This window comes from Dendrobates tinctorius, unplaced genomic scaffold (genome assembly GCF_039654945.1).
Source record: "Dendrobates tinctorius isolate UK_male_01 unplaced genomic scaffold, ASM3965494v1 ptg000022l, whole genome shotgun sequence".
Lineage (NCBI taxonomy): Eukaryota > Metazoa > Chordata > Amphibia > Anura > Dendrobatidae > Dendrobates > Dendrobates tinctorius.
The window spans coordinates 23,541,562-23,565,828 of record NW_027361690.1 but is presented as its reverse complement, the minus strand read 5'-3'; the positions used below and the strand labels follow the sequence as shown (position 1 = coordinate 23,565,828).

Below are 24,267 nucleotides of genomic sequence, written 5' to 3'. Positions count from 1 at the left end.
TTGCAATCCGGCTTCCGGCCACACCACTCCACTGAAACTGCCCTAAGGTCACCAATGACCAAGCCAAGCGACACTACTCTGTCCTCCTCCTCCTGGACCTGTCCTCTGCCTTTGACACAGTGGACCATTCCGTATTAATACAGACCCTCTCATCTCTTGGTATCAGACTTGGCCCTATCCTGGATTGCGTCATACCTAGCAGACCGAACATTCAGCGTCTCCCATTCGCACACCACCTTCTCACTGTGCCCCCTATCCATCGGAGTCCCGCAAGGTTCAGTCCTAGGGCCCCTGCTCTTCTCCGTTTACACCTTCGGCCTCGGACAGCTCATAGAATCTCATGGCTTTCAGTATCATTTCTATGCTGATGACACAGATCTACATCTCTGGACCAGATATCACCTCCCTACTAAACAGAATCCCTCAATGTCTGTCTGCTATTTCATCCTTCTTCTCCGCTAGATTTCTAAAACTTAATATGGACAAAACAGAATTAATCATCTTTCGTCCATCTCACGTGACCCCCCCCAACGGACTTATCCATTAAAGTAAACGGCTGCCCACTCTCTCCAGTCCCACAAGCTCGCTGCCTCGGGGTTATCCTTGACACTGATCTCTCTTTCAAACCACATATCCAAGCCCTTTCCGCTTCCTGCCGACCAACTCAAAAATATTTCACGGATCCATACATTCCTCAACCAAGAATCTGAAAAAACCCTACTCCATGCCCTCATCATCTCCCACCCTGACTACTGCAACCTCCTGCTCTGTGGCCTCCCCTCTAACACTCTCGCACTCCTCCAATCTATTCTTAACTCTGCTGCCCAACTAATCCACCTCTCCTCCCGCTATTCCCCGGCCTCTCCCCTCTGTCAATCCCTGCACTGGCTCCCCATTACCCAAAGACTCTAGTTCAAAACCCCAACCATGACATACAAAGCCACCCACAACCTGAGTCCTCCGTACATCTGTGACCTAGTCTCCCGGTACTTACCCGCACGAAAGCTCCGATCCTCACAAGATCTCCTTCTGTACTCCCCTCTTATCTCCTCTTCCCACAATCGCATACAAGATTTCTCCTGTGCATTCCCTCTACTCTGGAACTCTCTACCACAACATATCAGACTCTCGCCTACCATGGAAACCTTCAAAAAGAACTTGAAGACCTACCTCTTCCGACAAGGCTACAACTTGCAGTAACCACCGATCCACCAAACCGCTGCACGACCAGCTCTACCCTCGCCTACTGTATCCTCACCTATCCCATTGCAGATTGTGAGCCCTCGTGGGCAGGGTTCTCTCTCATCCTGTACCAGTCGTGACTTGTATTGCTTAAGATTACTGTATTTGTATGTATTATGTATAGCCCTCCTCACATGTAAAGCGCCATGAAATAAATGGCGCTATAATAATAAATAATAATTTATAAATATACACTAATGAATCACACAAGAGATTATCCAAATTATGCATTTATTAAATCACATTTGTTTGTTAAAAATATTCCAAATAACGGTTCAGTTAATTCAGTCAGTTAGTATTAAAGTCAGCAACAAACAGTTATAAAACAAAAAAAATTGATTCAATTATCAAAAGTATATTTGAGTCCTATCTGTGCCAAAAGGTATAAAAATGTAGACAGATTGTACAAAAGCTTCTCTGCGGAGCTTGTTGGAGACTTGTATTTACACCATACTGTGCTAGCATGGACACATACATTACTACAGAAGAAATAAACAGGCTGAAAGACTTGTGGGTGGACTGAGTGGTCATCTCCTGATGCGTCACATTCTGTTCTATCATTTAGATCTGCAATTGTGAGGTTATTAGTGCTGTACGATGTAGTCTAATTAAAATTCACAAAATCTGATGTTCTCCAGCACTGTACAACAAGGAAGGAAGAAAGCTTTCTGACTAATAAATGCAAATGTGTACTTGCTTATGTCAAAAATGAAAACTGAGACATTGCAGCCACAGTTTAAGGGGAAGAGAGCGAAACACAAATGTGTGTGCTATATATACACTGTATATCATATAATATATACACAGCAGCGGGACAGAAACGGTTCGACACCTGTTTAAAGGTAAAACTATACTATTCGGATGGAGCTGTCATTATCCTCCTTTGTGAATGTACTATATGTTTTTCAAAAAGTTGTAATCTTAATATGTATATAGCAATCAAGTGAAACACATGTATATACTATATACACACACACACACACACATATATATATGTATATACATAGATACACACATTCCATTATTTAGTCAGTGAAGAACAGCTACCATTGGACTGGATAGCAACATTAGATAAGCAACTGCTGTACAAAGGGTTCATATGTTGACATATTAACAGAAACTTGACCGTACGGTTGAAGATCCCCCCCGTTGTTGTGAGCTGTTATGTAGCACCTCATTCCCCGTCTTGTAGGGAAAATTGTCAATAAGAAGGCTATTTTACCCCAGAGAGTGACATATGTACTCCCAGCATTGTTACAGGCACAACCCAAAAAGTGGTTTACCAAAAGTGAAAACAGATTTCGTGGAAATATAACAAATCCAACTAATTTTGACGACATTAGTAAATATTTTCTCATACAAATCTAAAGTTTCATTTCAATCTGTCAAGACTACAGTGCTGAAGGTGTAATGTCCCATGAACAGGGGTATTTCTCATGATCTCTAGCACATAACATACCCAAAATACAAGTCAAAGAATCACAATGTCGCTTGTAATAACAGAAAGAGTTACACAAATCTGTCTGCTTGATGGAAGGAAAGCGATCATGGCACAACTATGTATGTACAAATATATACATACAAGTACATTATAGTGCATTCTTGTTGCTGAAAGAGGTTTTCCCATGAACAAAGGACATTTTAATTAATAGATCTTTGAATAATAATAAGATCCACGATTGGATGCGTTAACACTCCTGGTTTTGGCATACAAATATTTCAGAAATACTGATCAAAAATATTGAAGTTAGAGTCTGACCGTACAAAAAAACGGTCTGATCTTAGCACAGCTGGCGAAGGGATGACGCAAAAGAGTATACAGACTGGACAGTATGGGATCACAGCTGCTGCTTTCTGTGAGGTAAAGCTTTGGCTGCATGTTTCCAAACATGTTTTATCTCACAGAAAGCAGCATCACTGATCCCGTGCTGTAATGTCTGTATACTCCTTTGCTTTCCCCCATGCCCAGGAGCTGTGGTATAATCAGACCATGTTCCTGTACGATCAGACACGGCCATTACACAGTACATAGCATGGGCACATCTATAAGATTATCTCAGCACAGGAACATTTTATTTATTTATTTTTTTTTTTACCAAATACAATTGTGGAAATTATTTTTATTCCAGGATCTATTGATTGAAAAGTACTTTGCTGGTGGGAAAACTCCTTTAAAAAGGGCATGTCAACAGGTCAGATATATTTATTTGTATTCCCTAGGAAATATTAATTCAGGAACATCTGATCTTAAAACTCTGCTTTGTGCCGTTCCGCACGCCTCAATATGCATGAATAAATTAACACCTAGATGAAAAAATAGCACAGTTTAGATTGAGACAAAACTCCTCTAAAACTGGAGGCTTAGTATGCAGTCTTCTAATGACAAAAAGAATAAAGCAGCACATCCAATATGGCAAAGAAGGTGTAACGGATCCCTTAGCCACCAATAACTAAGGGGGTGTCCGTACACACTGACAGCGCTGATTGGATAGTGTGAGACTGCGCAGGGACATCCCTTTTTTGAGAACTGAAATAAAACCCAATTACTAAATGTATTCATTTATTTTTAGGAGGACAGGCACAACTAAGTACTAAGCAAAGATGATCAAGCATTATTATTTCATTTTTTTTACTGGGAATACAAGTAATTTAACAGCCATGTCAGACGAGCTGGCAGGTCCTTTGTATAATGTGCAATAAAAAGAGAAGACAATTTACAGAAGTTTATTCCTTATGTATCAAAAAGTAACACATTCTGCTGTAGTTTATGGATCCTGAATCACTCATCACTCAGATGATCCAGAAGAGATCTATTACCCATAATCCCCTTTTCTGTAGGAGTACATAGTAGTTCCTATACTGGAGATGGCGGGCTGACTCAGCCTGCATTTCTGAAGTTAATGCGCAGCTTGCAGGGAAGAACACAGGAGCTTTGAAAGGCAGCAGAATATGATAGATATTGTATCACTGATCAGTCCTGTCTGAATTTACTTTTTTTTTTTTTACACTAATCACGAGGTACAATTTAAGAACTACACGTCCAACACCGGAGATGAAGAGGCAGAAACATAATTATCTTTTGTAGTGCATAGATCTTTCAAATAAGGCACGATTAAATGGAATAAGTTTTACAATCCTCCCTCAGATTCATATATTATAATAAAAAAAAATCTAGAAAATACTTTAGATTACACGTTGCAATATACAGGTTGCAATTGGAAAATATGGAAAAAACAAACTGTAAAACCAAGCAGAAACTTTTAATTTCCTTATAAAATAGAACTGTGCACAGCGTAACGGTTAGGTCATGGCACTTCTTGTGCTTCGCCTCGTATAATGTTTTCTTCACTGACGGTGTTGTCCACTTGCTCCATTATCTATATTAACAAGAAGGAAGATGATTTTTTTTTTTACAGTAAATGTTTTCCATTAAAAAGGAAAATAACAGATAAGAAATAACAGATTATAGCATTCTAAAGAAGATGATCTACCAAGGTCATCTGTGTTTAAAGGGAACCTGTCAAGCAATTCATGCTGCCCAAACCACAGACGGTATGAATCACAGCCTGGCTCTGCATGGTAACTTTGCAGATCTGGTCGGGGACAGCACTGGACTTGTCTGGTCTCCAGCTATGGTCCCTGGCCAGCTCTTCCCTGTGCTGATAGAAGTGGTTGACAGGTCTCTTCCCATTTACTTATGAGGGAGAGCGAAACCTCTCAATCACTTCTAGCAGCCCTGGGAAGAGCCGGCCAGGGGCAGAACTGGACTTGTCTGGTCTCTAGCTATGGTCTGTGGCCAGCTCTTCCCTGCACTGCTAGAGGTTAATGACGGGTCTCTTCCCATTTACTTAGGAGGGAGAGAGAAACCTCTCAATCACTTTTTGTCCCTTGGAAGAGCCGGTCAAGGGCAGAACTGGACTAGTCTCGTTGCAAGTCATAAAGCAACTGTGCCTTCATATAAAACCATTTAGATTGGGTGAATGTCCGATTTTCCTTTAACTTGCAGGATGACTTTGTTGTTGCAGACAAGTCACACAAATGTTTGCATTGCCTGACTTGTTTGTCATGTCACCTAGAGTATAGCCCTAGCCTTACACAGTTAATTGACACGTGTTAAGCTATGTTCCCAATGTCAGTAATTGGTGAGTTTTTGACGTTGCTGAATTTCTGCACCTCTTATGTAAATTAGGTTACTTGCGTTTTTTTCATTGCGTTTTTGTGTTTTCTTTTGTTAATATGCGTTTTTTGCATGTTTGGTGCGTTATGCTTTAAATAAAGCAGATTTATTTTTTTTAAACTTTCTGGTATTTGACATTCTTAGGTGCGACTTACATGCGTTTCTGATGCTTTTCCACACGTGCATCTAATGCAATGGGGAAAATCCACACGTACAACTCAGTGTACCTGCAAGAGAAACTGACATGTTGCGGATTGGAAAAAACGCACCACTGGTCAGTTTGCGCCTCATAAAAAAGAAGCACAGTGGGCAGGAGATTTCTATAAATCTAATCCACCTTGCTACAACTTTAAACACGGCATTTCTGCCGCAACGAAAATGCGCATCAAAAATGCTTTTAATTAAAGCTCAACGTCGGCGCACAGCCTTATTGTCCCAATATGCATTGGATAAAAGTCGGCCAAACTGGCTGAAAGGAAAGGAACAGCCACTTGAAGTTTCAATTCCTGATTCTTTCGTTTTTAGTATGGAAGATCTTTGTCCTCTCTCCTGGGTGAAAAACGAATGCTCAGTTGAGCACTTGTGTATATGGGCAGCCTGGAGAGATAGGCGTCTTCCGTATGAGATAGCTGGCTGGTCGTGAGCCATCTCATGTGTAAAGGCCCCGTCACACATAGCGACTTACCAGCGATCCCGACAACGATATCAACGTGTCAGGATCTCTGGTAAGTCGCTATGTGATCGCTGGTGAGCTGTCAAACAGACAGCTTCACCAGATTAGCACAGCGACGCCGCGCGCGGCATCGCTGTGTTCAGCGCTGAATCATGTCAAAAATAGAATTAAAATTAAAAAATATTGTTATTCTCACCTTCTGACGTCCCGCGCTGCATTCCCGCCTCTCTCCACGCTCCGGTCCCAGTAATCCTTTGCGAGAATTACCGCGATGACGTCCGTTCTCGCGGTCATTCTTGCAAAGGATTACTGGTACCGGAGCATGGAGAGAGGCGGGAAGACTGCGCGGGATGCCAGAAGGTGAGAATAACAATATTTTTTTTTTTTTAATTATTTTATCGCTGATCTCCCACCTGTCACACGCAGCGATGCGTGCTGGCCAGCGGGAGATCAGCGACGAAAGAAATGTCCAGAGATTTCCCAGAGCGATCAGCGATAACGGCAGGGGGGCCGGTCGCTGATCGCTGTCACACACAGCGATCTCGCTGGTGAGATCGCTGTTGTGTCACAACAAAACTTGTGACTCAGCAGCGATCTCGCTAGCGAGATCGCTATGTGTGGCGGGGCCTTAAGGCCAGCATTATAGCCCAATGGAGATAAACTGAATCCAAGGGGATCCAGCAGAATGATGAAATCAGCTATTTATAGGAGGATAGAAATTAACAGAAATAACTCAAAAGTTATCAAAACATAAAAATAGTGAACTGTATATAGTTAAACAAAAGTAGTAAATGTGCATAGGTCATAGAATTCTTCTTCTTCCTATGTTTGATATGATAGAATAGGAGCATCTCGGCACATCTGTAATGTGCAGTAAAAGCTATAATAGATAAAAACTAGAACAAACATTGTTATAATTCATTGGGAAGAGAACAGTACATTCTGCGTGATCTTCATACACAATATTGGCAGTGTGTGCTGCCATCTGATGGCTACAGATCATAGTGCTTCCGAATAGCGATCAGTAGATCTGTGAGAAGTATCTTTCAGGTTGTATTAACACGTGATCTTTGATATAATTGTTGATGCCAGACTTTTAACTTAAGCGGGAAGTTGATCCAAAACAGAAGAAAGGTATGTGGTCACTCTATACTGTTTCTTTATTAGAGAGACACTCCTTGCCTTTATTGAAAAATGAAACTGTATCAAATGTCGATCCTAAGGGTTTGTGGACACAATGTCAAACATATGCACAAATTGGCCAATTCATGAGAGCCCATCATCCATGGCAAGTTGTTACCCTATGATGGGACTCTAAACCTTAAGGGCTGAAAGCGTAGAATTGCAGGTGAACGGGTGGGGAGAAGCCGCATGGGACCCGCCGGTCCGACTAGTCTGCCACGCGAGTACCATGTGTCAGACAGTGGCCTACTGATTCCAGCCATATATGTTTAACTCTGAAATGCTGTGGTGTTTCAGAGTTAAGCATAGTTTAATGGCCGCTGGGGACAGAGCACAGTGGGCAACATGTCGGATAGGTTTGTGGCTGCAGTTAACCCCATGGCAGAGCACCCATTCAGTGAGACAATGCACCCTGTCACAGGGGTCATATACTCACGGATTAGTTCCAGGAACATGGCAGCGAGTTTCCATCACTTCCCAGTTTTTTCTCTGTCTGGCATAGGCTTTTAAGAGCAGGTCAGTAGCCATCTAATCTGCAGTAGATGTGAGATGCTGTGTTGTTCGCATGGAGGAAACTTCTTACAATACTATTTGAACCTGTAGTGGGATCTCTGGCTTTCAGTAATGCAGGAATCTATTGTGGCAAGGGAGGTCCAGAGTCTACTAGATGGATGTCCACCAATAATGTGACCATTCAGTGTATACAGCTGTAATACAGAGTACAGCTGATCCTACTACGTTCTCTCCACAAGTGCAGTACTCTGGTGTAAAACAGATTTGCTTTCCTCCCGGAAGTCACTGGATCGGCTCTAGGCACTAAGGGTAATAGTAGAAATATGTATTTTTGAAGATCCAGGACAGAATCGCATCATCCCTCAAGGGCAGCAGACTGTGAGAGAATGGTGGGAGTTGTACAGGTTTGAGATGGCTGTTCACTGACAATAACACTAGAATGGGTCTTACAATGTGAGGGACTACTTTTGATGAAGAATTTCTCCTAATGAAATATTAGGAATCTGAAAATCCACTGGGGATTTACTGCCGTCATCAGGCACGGCTGAGAGCGCACTGAACTATTAGGGCCAATACCTCATAGCTGCCGCCATTCCAGAACTTTTTCATTTCTTTTCTTCTCCAGGCAACGACAGAGCTGGCGAGAAGTGTGCAAGGCACTAGATACAGCAGGGCCGGCTGCCCCATACTGAGCACAATCAGGACCACTAACGTCAAAATCATCCCCACAGCGTAACCTGCAAGAGGATATGCAAGATTGTGTATTAGTAGGAGGCACACTAAATGCAAAACATACAGTACTGAAAATCACCAATTAAAAGGGAGAAATTATCTAAATCCTACCATCCAGAACACAAATGACATTATCTGACATATCAGGGGCCACACTGTACAATATGACCCAGATTCATCATTTTAATTTTTTGTCTTGTGGTATTAGTTGACGGTTTTGGCACCAAATTCATCTAATCAGCGAACCGTTAAAGTGATATTCCCATCTCCAAGATCCTATCCCTATATGTTAGTAGGTGTAATAATAGCAAATACCACCAATTAGAAATGTAGAATAGTTTTTATTATTTGCTGTCTTTTTCCTCCTGTGCAGGGCATTGCAGGACCTTAGGTATCTATAGATACAACCACTAAAATAGAGACAGTTAGCTAATTGCTAGTGGTCGTAACCATGGATACCAAAGGTCCTGCAATGCCCTGCACATGAGCACAGCACAACACACAAGAAACACTGACCATAAGTCCTGAATGTAAAAATATATGTACTTTATTATTTTATAAATAAAGGTGCTTGAGGTATTTTAAAAGTAGCAAAGCATCAGTGTTTTATAATATAAAAATATACATAAGAGAGCAGGACTATCCATTTCATAAGGGCATATTATTGCAGTAAATGGTGCTAACAAATATATGTATCTCAAAAATATACAGTGAAGAAAATTTAAAAACCAAAATAAAATATATATTCATAAGTAAAGTGCATACAAATTAGTGAAAAGTGTACAGTATGTCAATTCCCTATAGGTGTACATCATAATAGTAAGAAAACGTATATAAAGTGCAAAAAAAAATAGTGAACACCATATGTGTCACTGCATAGATATACCACATGAATAATGGGAATAATACCCAATAGCACCAATAGATGTCAGTATACGCATAGTTTATGTCATGGACCAGGAAAATTTCTAAAAACAGCGTTAGACATCAGAGTATGGTAAATATAAAGTATAACTTATACTGCCGCCTGTTCAGACCAGGTGCAGTGTAGCTTGTAAGTTATACCTTATACTTACCATACTCTTTGATGTCTAACGCTGTTTTCAGAGATTTTCCTGGTCCATTACATAAACTATGCATATACTGATACCTATTGGTGCTATTGGGTATTATTCACATTATTCATGTGGTATATCTATGCACTGACACATATGGTGTTCACTATTTTTTTTTTGTGCACTAATATTGCACTTTAATACCTATATATTTTGCACTTGATATACGTTTTCTTACTTGTATAATTATGATGTACACCTATAGGGAATTGACATACAATTTTCACTAATTTGTATGCACTTATGAATATATATTTTATTTTGGTTTTTAAATTTTCTTCACTGTATATTTTTGAGATACATATATTTGTTAGCACCATTTACTGCAATAATATGCCCTTATGAAATGGATAGTCCTGCTCTCTTATGTATATTTTTATATTATAAAACACTGATGCTTTGCTACTTTTAAAATACCTCAAGTACTTTCATTTATAAAATAATAAAGTATATATATTTTTACATTCAGGACTTATGGTCAATGTGTTCTTGTGTGTTGTGCTGTGCTCAGTGATTTGACTCTTCTAACAATTATAAAGTCTGTGGGGTTATCAGCTGTAGATACCACTGGGTCTGCATATATCACTGTGTGATTGCTGCTGCTGGTTTTCCCCTGTTTTCCTTTATGTGTGGTGTGCCCTGCACATGAGGAAAGACACAGCAAATCAGAAAAGCTATACTACATTTCTAGTTGGAGGTATTTGCTAATATTATTATTACACCTACTACATATTGGGATGTGGTCTTTGAGATGGGAATATCCTATTAATGAAGTTGACGTAAAGTCAATAATACACTTTCTTCCTTTTTGAAACTGCTTTTGCAACTCTTGGTGACAAAATCGTATGAGGGTGCCAAAAGATGAAACAATTGCGCCAAAATACTGCCAGTCTCAAAAATACAACAGGGAGGGCTGGAGTGAAGCTGCACCAAATTTTGTGACTTTTTAAAAAGTCACAACTGATTAATTTGGATCTGGAATTGCTAGACTCCAAACTGCAAAGCGTAACAAAATAAAGTATATATTTATTTAAAATACATATTAAAAATGATTTCAAAACAAGGAGCAAATAGGATAAGGAATTGAGTGCAAAAAAAGGCGCAAATCCCACAAAACTAGACAAAAAAAGGCAAAGGCAATAATGAATCAGAGCCAGTAGACCCACTAGGGTGAGTACATAGTATAACTATACCAGTCATCAGGCCCCTTATAGGATTAGGTACTCAGGTGCTGCACGTACCTATAGTGCAGGATATGTAATATGTACTAGAGGAGGTAAATCGCACATCAAATCTTCTGCAGTATGCCACCAGCAGGCCTACAATGCAAACACAAAGCTGGGCTTTAATTACAGAGTACAGGAATTATCCATTATCAGAGGATTAAATCCTACATTAAATCCTTCTACAAACATTGATTTACATGGCTGTGTTAAAGAATAAGGAACTTTAATATTCTCCAGAGCTGTTGGCAAGAACAGGCAGTCACGTGACTATAAGTATGTGGTTTTCACTGACTTTTGACAACATTCTGATCCCACCAAGGACAACATCTGCAAGGAGTTTGTATGTTCTCCCCATGTTTGTGTGGGTTTCCTCCGGGTACTCCAGTTTCCTCCCACACTCCAAAGACATACTGATAGGGAATTTAGATTGTGAGCCCCATCGGAGACAGTGATGATAGTGTGTGTAAAGCGCTGTGGAATTAATGGCGCTATATAGATGAGTAAAATAAATGTTAGGCTGGTTTCACATTTGCGTTTTTTTTCGCGGTAATTTAGCGCTAAATAGCGCATGCGTTTTTTTCCCTATACTTTGCATGGGATGCGCTTATGTGCGCATACACATGCGTTTGTACGCGTTTTACCGCGCATGCGTTTTTTTGCGGTATGCGCTCGGGCGCACAAAATGCAACTTGTTGCATTTTTTGTGCGTCCGATTTGCCTCAAAAAAACGCATGCGCGCGCAATGCGTTTTTTTACAGCAAGACACCCATTATAAGTCTATGGTGAGCATATGTGCACATTGGCATGCATATGTATGCGTTTTTTTGCACATGCGTTTTTTTTTACCATTAGTTTAGACAATGGAATTTCATAGAATCATAGAATCGTAGGTTGGAAGGGACCTCCTGGGCCATCTGGTCCAACCCCCTGCTCAAAGCAGGATTCGCTAAATCATCCCAGGGTTTGGGTAAAGTTAGGGTTAGTTAAGGGGGTTTAGGGTTAGGGTTAGGGATAGGGTTAAGTATGGTTTGGTTAAGGGTTAGGGTCAGGGTTAGGGTTAAGGTTAGGGTTAAGTATGGTTTGGTTAAGGGTTAGGGTCAGGGTTAGGGTCAGGGTTAAGGTTAAGTATGGTTTGGTTAAGGGTTAGGGTCAGGGTTAGGGTTAAGTATGGTTTGGTTAAGGGTTAGGGTCAGGGTTAGGGTTAAGTATGGTTTGGTTAAGGGTTAGGGTCAGGGTTAGGGTCAGGGTTACGGTCAGGGTTAGGGTTAAGGTTAAGTATGGTTTGGTTAAGGGTTAGGGTCAGGGTTAGGGTTAAGTATGGTTTGGTTAAGGGATAGGGTCAGGGTTAAGTATGGTTTGGTTAAGGGTTAGGGTCAGGGTTAGGGTCAGGGTTAGGGTTAAGTATGGTTTGGTTAAGGGTTAGGGTCAGGGTTAGGGTTTGGGTTAAGTATGGTTTGGTTAAGGGTTAGGGTCAGGGTTAGGGTCAGGGTTAGGGTTAGGGTCAAGGTTAAGTATGGTTTGGTTAAGGGTTAGGGTTAAGTATGGTTTGGTTAAGGGTTAGGGTCAGGGTTAGGGTCAGGGTTAAGTATGGTTTGGTTAAGGGTTAGGGTCAGGGTTAGGGTTAAGTATGGTTTGGTTAAGGGTTAGGGTTTGGGTTAGTAAAGTCATGGTTTGGGTTAGTGTGAGGGGCCACCTAATGTTGGAAAAAAACGCAAACGCGGTAAAAACGCACTAAAAACGCATACAAATGCATAAAAACGCTGCGTTTTTTTCCTGCATGCTCATAAAAATGCTTGAAAAAAACGCAGCAGTTGTATGCTTTTGTATGCATTTTTCAATGCGTTTTTTTGCGGGAAAAACGCGCTGCAAAAAAAAGCAAGTGTGAAACAGGCCTTACATTGTTTCATAGGTTGAAAAAAGTCACAGGTCCATAGCACCCAGGCCTTTTTAATATGCTGTTCTAGTGTCTGTCATTACTAACTCTTGTGGTAAGGCATTCCACAGACTGACTGCTCTAACTGTAAAGAACCCTTTCCTATTTAGCTGCAGGAATCGCCTTCCCTCCAAACATAATGGCTCTTTGTAAGGTCTTTGGAAGGAACAAGTCATGTGCCAGTCCTTTGTATTGATCACACATACATGTATACATATGAGATCTATTCTCGAGCATTTTGCTCCCAAGCTAAAGAAACCGCACTTTGCAGTCTTTCATCATAGGAGATCCCTTCAATTCCTTGTAATATTCTAGCTGAAGTGAATTGAGCAAGGTCGAGCATGGCACGCCTAGTCGTCATGTGACCGCTTGTATGCAAGCACATATTTGTGGAATCGTGACCATTAATCTCACCGCCTGACAGTAGTGTCATGCTGCTCGAACCACAGGTGGCCTGAATCAGACACTGACTTAGGGCCCCCTCACACATAGTGACTCACCAGCTATCCCGACAACGATATTACCTTGTCAGGATCGCTGGTGTGTCGCTACATGATCGCTGGTGAGCTGCCAAACAGGCAGCTTCACCAGCGATAAGGACAGCGACACGCGGGTAACAAGGGACGCACGTCGCTTAGTTACCCGCAGTGTACGTTAAGATACCAGTGCGCTGGTGCAGGGAGCTGGTAACCAAGGTACACATCGGGTTTCTAAGCGCCGCGCTTAGAAACCCGATGTGTACCTTGGTTACCAGCTCCCTGCACCAGCGCGCTGGTATCTAACGTACACATAGGGTTTCTAAGCGCCGCGCCGTGCTTAGAAACCCTGCATTTACCTTAGTTACCAGCTGATCGCTGGTCTCCCGCCTGTCACACGCAGCGATGCGTGCTGGCCAGCGGGAGACCAGCGATTAAAAAAATGTCCAGGCCATTCAAGGATGATCAGCGATATCAGCGACCGGCCCCCCTGCAGGGTAAGTGTCACACACAGCGATCTCACTGGTGAGATCACTGGTGCATCACAAAACTTGTGACTCAGCAGCGATCTCACTAGCGAGATCGCTGTGTGTGACGGGGCTTTAGTTATTGCAGCCTTGTATGTTTTACTCTAAATTGCTCTTACGTTTCAGACAACACATACTTTGAAAAGACAGCCAGGGACTTTGTGACTGTTGACTAGTCCCAAGCAGGTCCTTGGTGGTTTTTCCCCAGCCTGCTCTATGTGTGTGTGTGCATAGTGAAACACCGGTCAGCCTCAGGAAGAAGCCTTCAGGTCTATACGTTATATCGATATGTGCCACCAGTACTTCAAGACAATGGAAGCGATTAATTCAGATCTTTACAAAGGTGGAGATCTGTACGTAACAAGCTGTCCATAACACAGAGGGCAAATGAAATGTGCTAGCAAACAATGGGGACTAAAAAAAAACCTCATAGGGAATGTTGCTAAGAGTCTTAATATATTGTAGCACTCCCAGGTTTTCCCAAGAATTTCTTTTTATTAATACTTGGGAATGACATGTAGATGGCTTATTATGATTTCTGTTAACCTAAATTGGAATTATATACATGTGGCCCCACAGGAGGTGACAATGGGCTCATCAGAGATTTAGGGTACCGTTACACCTAGCGACTCACCAGCGATCCCGACCAGGGATATGACGCGGTCAGGATCGCTGGTGCATCGCTAGGTGGTCGCTAGTGAGCTGCCACACAGGCAGATCTCACTAGCAACATAGCAGGGGTCGGGGGTCGCTACTTACCTGTCAGACGAGGCGATCCTGCGTCCTCCTGCCCGCGTCCACGCATCGCTCGTCGTCACAGCAGGAAGCGCCGCAGGAACCTGACGACGAGGAATGGTCCAGGAGCTTCTCGCGCGATCAGCGATAACCAGCGGGGGAGCCGGTCGGAGCTAAGTATCACATGCAGCGATATCGCTAGTAATATTGCTGCTACGTCACAAAATCGGTGACTTTACAGCGATATTGCTAGCGATATCGCAGTGTGTAACGGGGGCTTTACAAGTAACGTAGGTGTGTAGTGTGGGACACTATCAATTTTATTAGGAGAATGATCAAAATTATTTCTGCAGCTGATTTCTTATACTAAAAAAAATACATTATTATATATTGACTTTTTATTTTTTTACTTACCGGGTACAATGATATCTCCAAAGCCCAACAATGAAAAAGGCATCACACATAATTTTACAGCAGAATACTCCAGCCTAGGTACCCTAATAACTACAGGTAACTGGAAGACAAGAAAAGGACAGGCATATTTGAAAGTGCGATATTAAAGCTGGCCAAAGATATAAAGATCGCCAACAGAACAGGCAAGCCGAACACATGTCACAAATGTGCAGAAATCATCTTATAGGGGATCTGAGCTCCAGAAGATGCATGGACATACAAAAGGGACAGATTCTGAGAATAGTCAGACACTATCCAGAACAGGGAAATTGCAACTACGGGAAAAAAAGAAAATGAAATTATGGAAAACACAATACTGATAGACATATTCATGATATGCAAATGATTACGAAATGGAAAGAGAATGAATAAATTGAGATGTTTTGAAAATGAAGTATAAAGGGCGAGGACAGAAATAAGATTTTTGGTACTCTTTGTCTCAGTTGCTTTAACGGGGGGACACAGGAACCATGGGTTTATATGCTGCCACTTGGAGGCCGACACCAAGAATACACCTTAAAAAAAAAAGCTGACTGATCCCTATCAGGCTACACCTGGGAAGTGGACACCCAGCTTTTCAGCTAGTGCAAAAACAGAAGAGAAGCAAAATCAAGGCCACCCCCCAAAAAAGGAGGGTGTTGTATCCCAAATGAAGGCAACAAGAAAAAGATTTTATGGCGAGTGCTCAAAATTCTTATTTCTTGGTCGCTTCATTGAGGAACACCGGGATGTCTGGGTTGGGAAGACGAATATCAGTACTGCAGAAGACGGAATAGCAATCCCTCAGGTTACTACTCGAACAGCAGCAGCTTGTAGCATCCTTCTAGTAAGGCTTGCCATCCCTAGATGCAAATGTAAGAGCCTCATAAACATGTGGACAGAAGACACAGTAAAGGCTCAAGGGACTAGAGGAATAGAAGGCTCAGGAGACTTCTACCCTGTCGGGGAATAAAGCCAGGTCCTGGCAGAAGGGCCCTAGCTTAACCCAACTTTCTGAATTTGCAGACCGAACGCAGAGAACAATGGTAACTGGTAACCCTAGATGTGATATGACATCTGCCAGACCCACAAGGCAACCAAATGTCTGATAACAAAAAAATAAGATCTGTCTTCACAGGTGACCGAATAAAAAGGAGGTTTCTTTAGAATAAAGTTACAATTAAAATGTATACATAAGGATAACAGAAAAAAGGATAGTTCCTTACATGCATAATCAAGACAAGTCTGCTACGCAAACCCATGTCTGCCTCCGAATGACACCAAGCTAAACTCATTAACTTGGTGTGCTGCCCAGGTGTAGCCTGGTGGGGAGGGATTTTTTCTAAGATGTCTTAGGATCCCTTTACACTAAGCGACGCACCAGTGATCCCGACAACGATACGACCTGGTAAGGATCGCTGGTGCGTTGTTACATGATCGCTTGTAAGCTGTCAAACAGGCAGATCTACTCAATGACGCAGCAATGATGCAGAGATCCGTATAACGACCTCGGAGGTCGTTGGGACCTTCGAGCATGATCAGCGATATCGCAGCGGGGGGCCGGTTGCCACTATGTGTCACACGTAGCGAGATCGCTGGCGAGGTCACTGTTATGTCACAAAATCGGTGACTTTTCAGTGATCTCCCTATGCGAGACATGGCTCTTAGTGTCAGTCTCTAGGTGGTAACATATAATCCATGATTCCACACCATAATCTTAGAAGTAGTATCGGTATGATGTTGCCGCATGAAGACCTCTTCACTGACATCATGCACTGTTCTCAAAGATAACCATGCAATGGTCTGGAGACCATGCGGGCAATACCATGAAGAGGCCGTCACTAAGGAACGTTTCACCAGACCTATTCCCTGAGTTATGCTTCAAAGTGGCATAATGCACGGCAACCAGACCCTTCTAGTTTTCATTCTAGGTACACCAACAACTCCGGTTTATATTGATTTGGAAATAGAACCAGGGGTACAACCAATTGCCCAAAGTGTCCCAAAATGTATTACCATGGCCTGCAGAGCATCCGGACCTGTCTCCCATTGAGCACATCTAGGACATCATTGGTAAGGAACCGCAAAAGGAACTGCCAGAAGTGGATCTTGATGATGTGCGTGTCCAAGTGCATGCAGCATGGCAGAACATTCCTCAGAATACCATTAATAACCTCACTGATAAAGTGCCAAGGCGTGTAAGTGTGTGTACTTCTATGTGATGTGCATACTCCGTTCTGATTAAATTGAGATGTGTTGAAACTTTGGTTTCTATTTTTTCATCATTTGCATATCAATACACATCCTGTGATTGTCATAATTACAACTTTTCCTTCTTGGTGTTGTAATTTCAATTTGCAGAGAGTATATAGTTAGTGACTTGTGAAGCGGGTCTTTTCAAAGAGCTGCAGTGGTTTAAAAAAGAAATAAAGTGAGCAGTCTGAACCCTTTCTCTCTTGGAGGCTGTAGTCGACCACATCTCTTTGCAAGAGGAAAATGAAAATGAGAATTAAAGAGATCATTTTTTTGATTTCTATTACCAATGATGCTGGACAGGACAGCATTGTCACAGCACAAACATGCAGATGGAGGGGAATGTGACCATACAGGCTGATAAGCCTCCATAATAACACACTATGCAGAGGAGGCCGAATGCTACTTCTGGCCACAAATCACTGCATCTGCAGCCATTTTATAGATGGGAGGGCTAACCGTAGGGACCAAAGCCTGGGCGAACCAGGGACCAGTGACTTAATTTTAAGAGTTATTCCTATGTTCCTGTATGGATACAATTGCAAACTTGTTGTAAAAGCAAGCAACTTTACAATTTAGTTATTAAAAATCCTATCTATTCTCCAGAACGGACGCATGCGCACGAAAACGCATACGAACGCGTGCAAACGCAAGACCATGCGCACGCCATGTTAAACATAGGTACGCATGACGCATGCACATGGACGCGCTGCGCAAAAAAAAACGCTAATGTGAAACCAGCCTTATTGTGTGTGCAATCAGCCACCACTGCTATCAAACAAGTGGTGGTCTAAGGCCTCTTTCACACTTCCGTTTTTTACAATCAGTCAAAATCCGCCAGGTTTAGAAAAAAACGGATCCGCAATTTTTTTCCCCCATTGACGGATTGCCGTCCGTTGCATCCGTTTTTGTGCGGATCTGCCATAAAGTTGCTGTCCGTCAACATCCTCAAAGATTTCCAAACGGAGCTTGCAACGGGTTTTTGGCCGGCGGATCCTCCAGACACTGATTTTACCCACAATTCTGTCTGAGAGCCGGACAAAAAAATATATATATACAGTATATTTTTTTTTTCCTCTCTCTCTCTCCTCCTCCCCCCCCCCCCCCAGCTGTTCCTTTACATTTCCTCATTTTGCGGATCCGTCAAAAAACGGATCCTGTGGCATGCGTTCACATCAGTTAAGAACAGATCCGCTTGTCCGCCTTTTTGGCGGATTTTAACTGACACAAAAAACTGAAGTGTGAAAGAGGCCTTACATGTGCTCTACCCTATACAGCTTGTAAGCATTACTCTGAAGCTGGTCAGGATAGTTACAGCATATTGTTAGCTCCCGATCCGGACAGCTTCAGTGTACTGCGCTCCTGCTTCATGTAGCAGCATCAGAGAGAGCAGTTTGGGACAACTCCTTTAATGGTAGAAAATGGGCAAGAGTCAGGGAATCCAGAAAGTGACTCCAGGAACGAGTTATTCTTAGGGAATGCTTTATTCCCGCCATAAAATTATCTCTGTCTGAACTGACAAATGAAAACATAAAGGGGTTTATGTAGTAAAAAAGGGGAAATGATCAGAGTACTATAGGCTATACCATGCCGAGTGGTAACAGGAGGACACTACGGCTGAACACTGTGCTCGACACTTAAAGGGAATCTGTCACCAGGTTTTTGCTATGTAATGTGAGAGCACAATGACATAGGGGTTGAGACCCTGATTCCAGTGGTGTCACTTACTGGTCTGCATACTGTCATTTTGATGCAATCATTGCCTTCTCTGAAGCAGATCTAGCAGTGCTCAAGAATGCTGAGCCCTGTATAACCCCACCCATATCACTGATTGGCAGCTTTCTGAGTGCACTGTGCATATACAGAATGCTTCCAATCAGTGGTTGGGGACATGTTCATACAGAGCAGAACTACATGACATGAGACACCTAGGCTATGTGCACACGCTGCGGATTTTGCTGCGGATCCGCAGCAGTTCTGCAGACAGTGTACAGTGGCATGTAAATCTATGAGATTTACAATCTGCTGTGCACATGCTGCGGATTTTTAACTGAGGAAAAGCTGCGGTTTTGAATCCGCAGAAGGAAATAACATGTCACTTCTTTTCTGCGGATTCTGCTGCGGTTTACCATCTCCTCCATTGTAGAGGTGACAAACCGCAGGCCAATCCGCAGGTCATTTTACCTGCGGTTTCACAGATACAAATCCGCAGACCAATCCGCAGCGTGTGCACATAGCCTTATTCATCTAGTGATAACCTCCTGCTGATAAAACCCTGAATTTAATGAAACCACATCACACAGCCTGATAAGTGACACATCATTGATATTGGGCTCTCAGCCCCTACAGTATGCTGATCTCAGATTACATAGCAAAACCTGCTTACAGACTCCCTTTAATAAATCAGCCCACTGCTATGAGAGCCAACTACTCAATGTTACAATTTACTAATTTGTATACAACAACCTTAAGCCTTGGCAGGTGGTAAATCTCAGCACATAACCAATACATCATAGAAAACATGAATATAATAAAAACTAGAATGACAATAAAGCGCAATAAGGTCTTATCCGGATTACAAAGGAAAAAGGTAAAACCGGATTTGTTTACCTGGTGGGGTTGTGACAGTCCCAACTCCTTAGGTAGCTTCTATCAAAATGGTTGCTCCAGATCCACCAAAAGTTAGGGTACAAACTTGGAAGTACAGTGGATGTAAACCCGAACTGCCGAGGATCCAATATATGATAAGATACCAGACACAATGTGGATGTGATTTTATTTGTCAATGTATTTCAAGAGGACTAACCACAAAGATCATTGTAGTTGTCCTGATGAAGAGGCATGATTACCTTGAAACGTGTTGACAAATAAAACCGCATCCATATTGTATCTGGTCTCTTATCGTATATTGGATCCTCGGCATTGTGGGTTTACATCCACTTTACCTCCAAGTTTGTACCCTATGATAGAAAACAGCATTATCATGGAAGCTCTGACTGTGGAATTTAGCTTTTAGATGACTACAATGTGGCTTGTGAACAATCTCCATGATGTTACAGTTAGGTCCATATATATTTGGACAGAGACAACATTTTTCTTAATTTTGGTTCTAGACATTACCACAATGAATTTTAAACAAAACACTTCAGATGCAGTTGAAGTTCAGACTTTCAGCTTTCATTTGAGGGTATCCACATTAAAATTGGATGAAGGGTTTAGGAGTTTCAGCTCCTTAACATGTGCCACCCTGTTTTTAAAAATGTTCAAAATTCATTGTGGTAATGTCTAGAACCAAAACTAGAAAAATGTTGTCTCTGTCCAAATATATATGGACCTAACTGTATATGGGAATAAATTGCACCACAACATATAGGAGTGGCCTATATTGGCTTATTCGAGCTTAAAACACAATAATGATCAATATGTTTTTCTTTAAAGCTGTATCCTCAAATAGTTTTCCTAATCCCTTAGGGGCGTCTTAGATCCTAAATTCTTGGGTATCCTGTGGCCCAAGTGAGAGTAATCTAATGCCAAGTAATGTTATAGCAGGGGGAATTTCCTGTGACCTTTTCTGTAAATGTAGCCGCCAAATGTAACCAAACAGTAGTCACCCACACGCGTTGTCAAGTGGTCCCTAGAGATACTAGAATTTACTCACAAGAGAGCCAAGGATAGAAAGAAACTCTGAGTCTGCAAATGTACAGAATAATAATTTAAAGATTTGGAGGAAAATGAGTGGGCGAATATCTGCTTTGTTATGATATATTATTTCCTCCTATTAAAATAAAGAAATATGGTTCTTGTGATAACCCCCTTTATCTGAGCATGCTTTACTTTCGTGAATGATTTTGGCCAGTTATTGGATTTCACGTATGTACAGCCTGAATGTTGCATACTTTTATGAACTGGCTGAAGATGCAATGAATCAGGGAACTGATATTACAAAATAAATGTACAATTAAAGTGGTTAACAACGCTTTCTTTAGGTATCTGCAACCAAGACCTGCCCTAAATACCCAGTTCCCAGACATTGGAAATTGTCCCAAGTCCTCATCTCCCCTGATTGGGATTCTAAGGAGCCAGGGACCCAAGGGGTTGATTTTTTTTGACACCCAGTTACTGAGCAGGAGATGCTCCTCACCATCATTGCTGGTTGTGGCCAAATTGAGGACAGTAATGATCTATCAGAGGACGTTCAGAGTGAGGCCTTTACCTCCCTACAATATGCTTCACAGACAAAAAACAGAGCTAGTCCAAATGTACATAGTCCATCAATGCTACCTGACACCTAGCAGGTTGTATAGCATGACTAGATCCACCATTGGTGTGCGGAAAAGGCGGCAGATTTTATACACACGATGTGCTATTACCATCCTATTGCAGACTTTTGGAAATAGGTCATAGCTCTCATCAAGATCATACAACCCCTGTACCACTCTGCCCTAATGTGTGTTTTAGGAATCCTTCATGAGGAATCCTGGCCTCAAAAACCCTTCTCAGGGAAACATGGTTTTTGGCTTGCAAGGCAACTTAAAAAGAAAAAAAAAAAAGAGCAAATTCTTTCGCCCGACCATACAGCAATGACACTCCTGTCTCTCTGTTTTTGTTTACATATTGCCGGCAAGAGACCATGTAAGCCAATCAGAAGTAGCCATTGTCATGTGACATATTATGGACACCGGGGCTCCCGTGACTGAATGGCGATGTCAGTAGTACAGCGTATGACTGCTGTGGACATAGACTGGCTGCAGCAGTTGCTTGCCGATCGCATGTAAACAGAGGGAGCGCCACAGGCGGGCAAAGGGAGAATCACAGGCGGGTCCGCCCTGAATCATCAAGGAAAAATAGGGGAACATAACTTGGATTCTATCTCCTCGCCAGTTTGAGACCAGTTTGGTACATAGGGAGGTAGAACACCAAAATTGGGTTCATCCATTAGGTAAACACTAGAATTGGGTTCATCCATTAGGTACACCTTGTCGTTGAATGGCTTATACGCTTTTTGATCAAAAACACATTTTTACATGTCTAATAGCAGAATTAATAGATTCATTAACTGGAGTGTGCTGATATATATTTGTACATTGGCCTTGGAGTGCATGCACTTGTGCATTAATTGGCTTTTTGTTTCTTATTACATTGGCAGCTGTTCATATTAAAAGGTAATGGCTTGATAAGTTCTCCATTTACATTTTATAAAAAATATCATCTGTTCCTTTTACTGATTAAATAGTGACTCTGACTAATATAGCATGACAGCAACACATTAGATGAAAATGCTATGTAAAAAACAAAACATGAAGTCAACATGATAATGAGCATACATCTCATGTAGTGAATAAACAGTAAGATCTTAAGAGTGTGATTAAAAAAAGAGTCCATTGCAGACAATGGAAAGAAAAATCCTTACTTTCTCGAAGGTGGCTTGAGAGTCAGGAGGGACCTCCACATAGTTCTCACCATTCTAGGATCAAATCCAAGTCAAAAGACATTTAATATCCAAAATGGATCAGCCAAACATAGGCCAGATTGTTATATCTACTTATTTGTATCTCTTAAGTCTAAAGCTTATGGTATAAAGCAATCACAGGATGGACCATTGACCACTTCATGTGTTTTGCCTTTAGGTCTTCATATAAAAAAAACACCATGAACATTTCTAAGCATACAGATACAGGCCTGATCTCAATGTAAGCTGATGCTTTGCTAAAATGATTTCTGGCAGTGGTCTCTGGTCTGTAGTGTTCCTTTGCTCAGAGCAGCAAATGCCGAAGATTTGGCAGTATGTGGTATGCACTGCTGCAGGAAGTGTATTCACATGGTGGCCAATGTCCGCGTGGTGTCTATATCACCCTGCCTGCACATGGATCAAAGGGGAATTGGAATTTACTTTGTAGAAGTGTTGGCGATATAAAATGTCTATGGATTTATATGTTTTAGCCTGACAATCTTATAATCGTACTATGCTGTCAAGTTATCCCTGAATCAAAAATAAAGTATGGAATTAGAAAAGCATAGTGGTAGCTCACCACCTGCACTAATTGCAGAATATTTGTAATATAAACACAAGAAAATCCCAAGAAAGCTTTTCAAGAGTAAAGATGAACATAAATTTCATTTATAAAGGATTTCCAACACATTCAATCTAATTTAACTAGCATCTAAGGCGGATAATGCTTGGGGACAGCTCGAATGTCAGAATTGCTATATTCATTCTCTACAGAGGGAATTTTACGTGACTTTTTCAGCTCTGAATTATTAGACCAAAACAAAAAGGCTACTTTAAATCTAAACACAATATACTTGACATATCATTTATTTATTTGGTTGAGTACATACCCGTTCTGTACTTCCTGATGGTCCAGCTGCCACTTCAATCATGATGCTCTGGCCATTCTAAAATGATAATTAAAACAGAAAAAAAACTCAGCAGAATAAAAGATTATAATATATTACTTACACACAAGAATACAGACCATCCTTTATGCACGCAACGTCTTTTTCAGACAAACTCTGCTTAAAACCCTCCTGAAAAAGCTCTCGGTAAACACCAAAAACAACAAACATATGCACAGCAATGTCCAAATGACTTGCTGCCCATTTGTTCCATCTTTTGTAACTTCTTTTACCCACTTCAGGCTTCAAAAGTTGAAAAAGAGGCTAAAATAGGTGACCTCGTCATTCTTCTGGTAGCTTGGAAGCCACCACTATATTATATACAAAACGTAAAATAAAAAGCTGCGGCAAAAGACGTCCAAAAAGATGTCATAAACACCTCCTCAAGAAATAGATGTATTTATGAAAGTCAACAATAATATGTCCATTTCTATGGCAGTTTTATTACATACCTTTGTGATGAACGGAGTTATGAAGACAAAGAATACATCGTAGAGAAGCAAGAGGCCGAGGAGAATGACACATGCCTGTAGGCAGATAAAGAGCCACAATTGAAACAAATATGTTTCTTGAAAAGTATATAAGCAATATACAGAGTAGAAGGCAGAAAAAATGCAATTGGGATACATAAAAACACAGCAGATGATATTTATCA

The 24,267-nt window shown here is 41.5% G+C and overlaps 1 protein-coding gene across 2 annotated transcripts in view; it reads right to left on the bottom strand.

The window, feature by feature from the left end:
- Positions 1-1,456: 1,456 nt before the first annotated feature.
- Positions 1,457-24,267, bottom strand: part of SPPL2A (signal peptide peptidase like 2A) — a 98,021-nt gene continuing 75,210 nt past the window's right edge. The window contains exons 10-16 of one of the 2 annotated variants that reach the window (XM_073568494.1): positions 24,065-24,139; positions 23,556-23,612; positions 22,627-22,680; positions 14,946-15,045; positions 10,876-10,953; positions 8,364-8,524; positions 1,457-4,619 (exon numbers count right to left, since the gene is read on the bottom strand). In XM_073568494.1, the coding sequence (XP_073424595.1) occupies positions 4,548-4,619; positions 8,364-8,524; positions 10,876-10,953; positions 14,946-15,045; positions 22,627-22,680; positions 23,556-23,612; positions 24,065-24,139 (597 nt within the window). In that variant the 3' untranslated portion in view covers positions 1,457-4,547. The remainder of the gene's footprint in view (positions 4,620-8,363; positions 8,525-10,875; positions 10,954-14,945; positions 15,046-22,626; positions 22,681-23,555; positions 23,613-24,064; positions 24,140-24,267) is intronic. The other variant, XM_073568495.1, reaches the window with a different exon arrangement.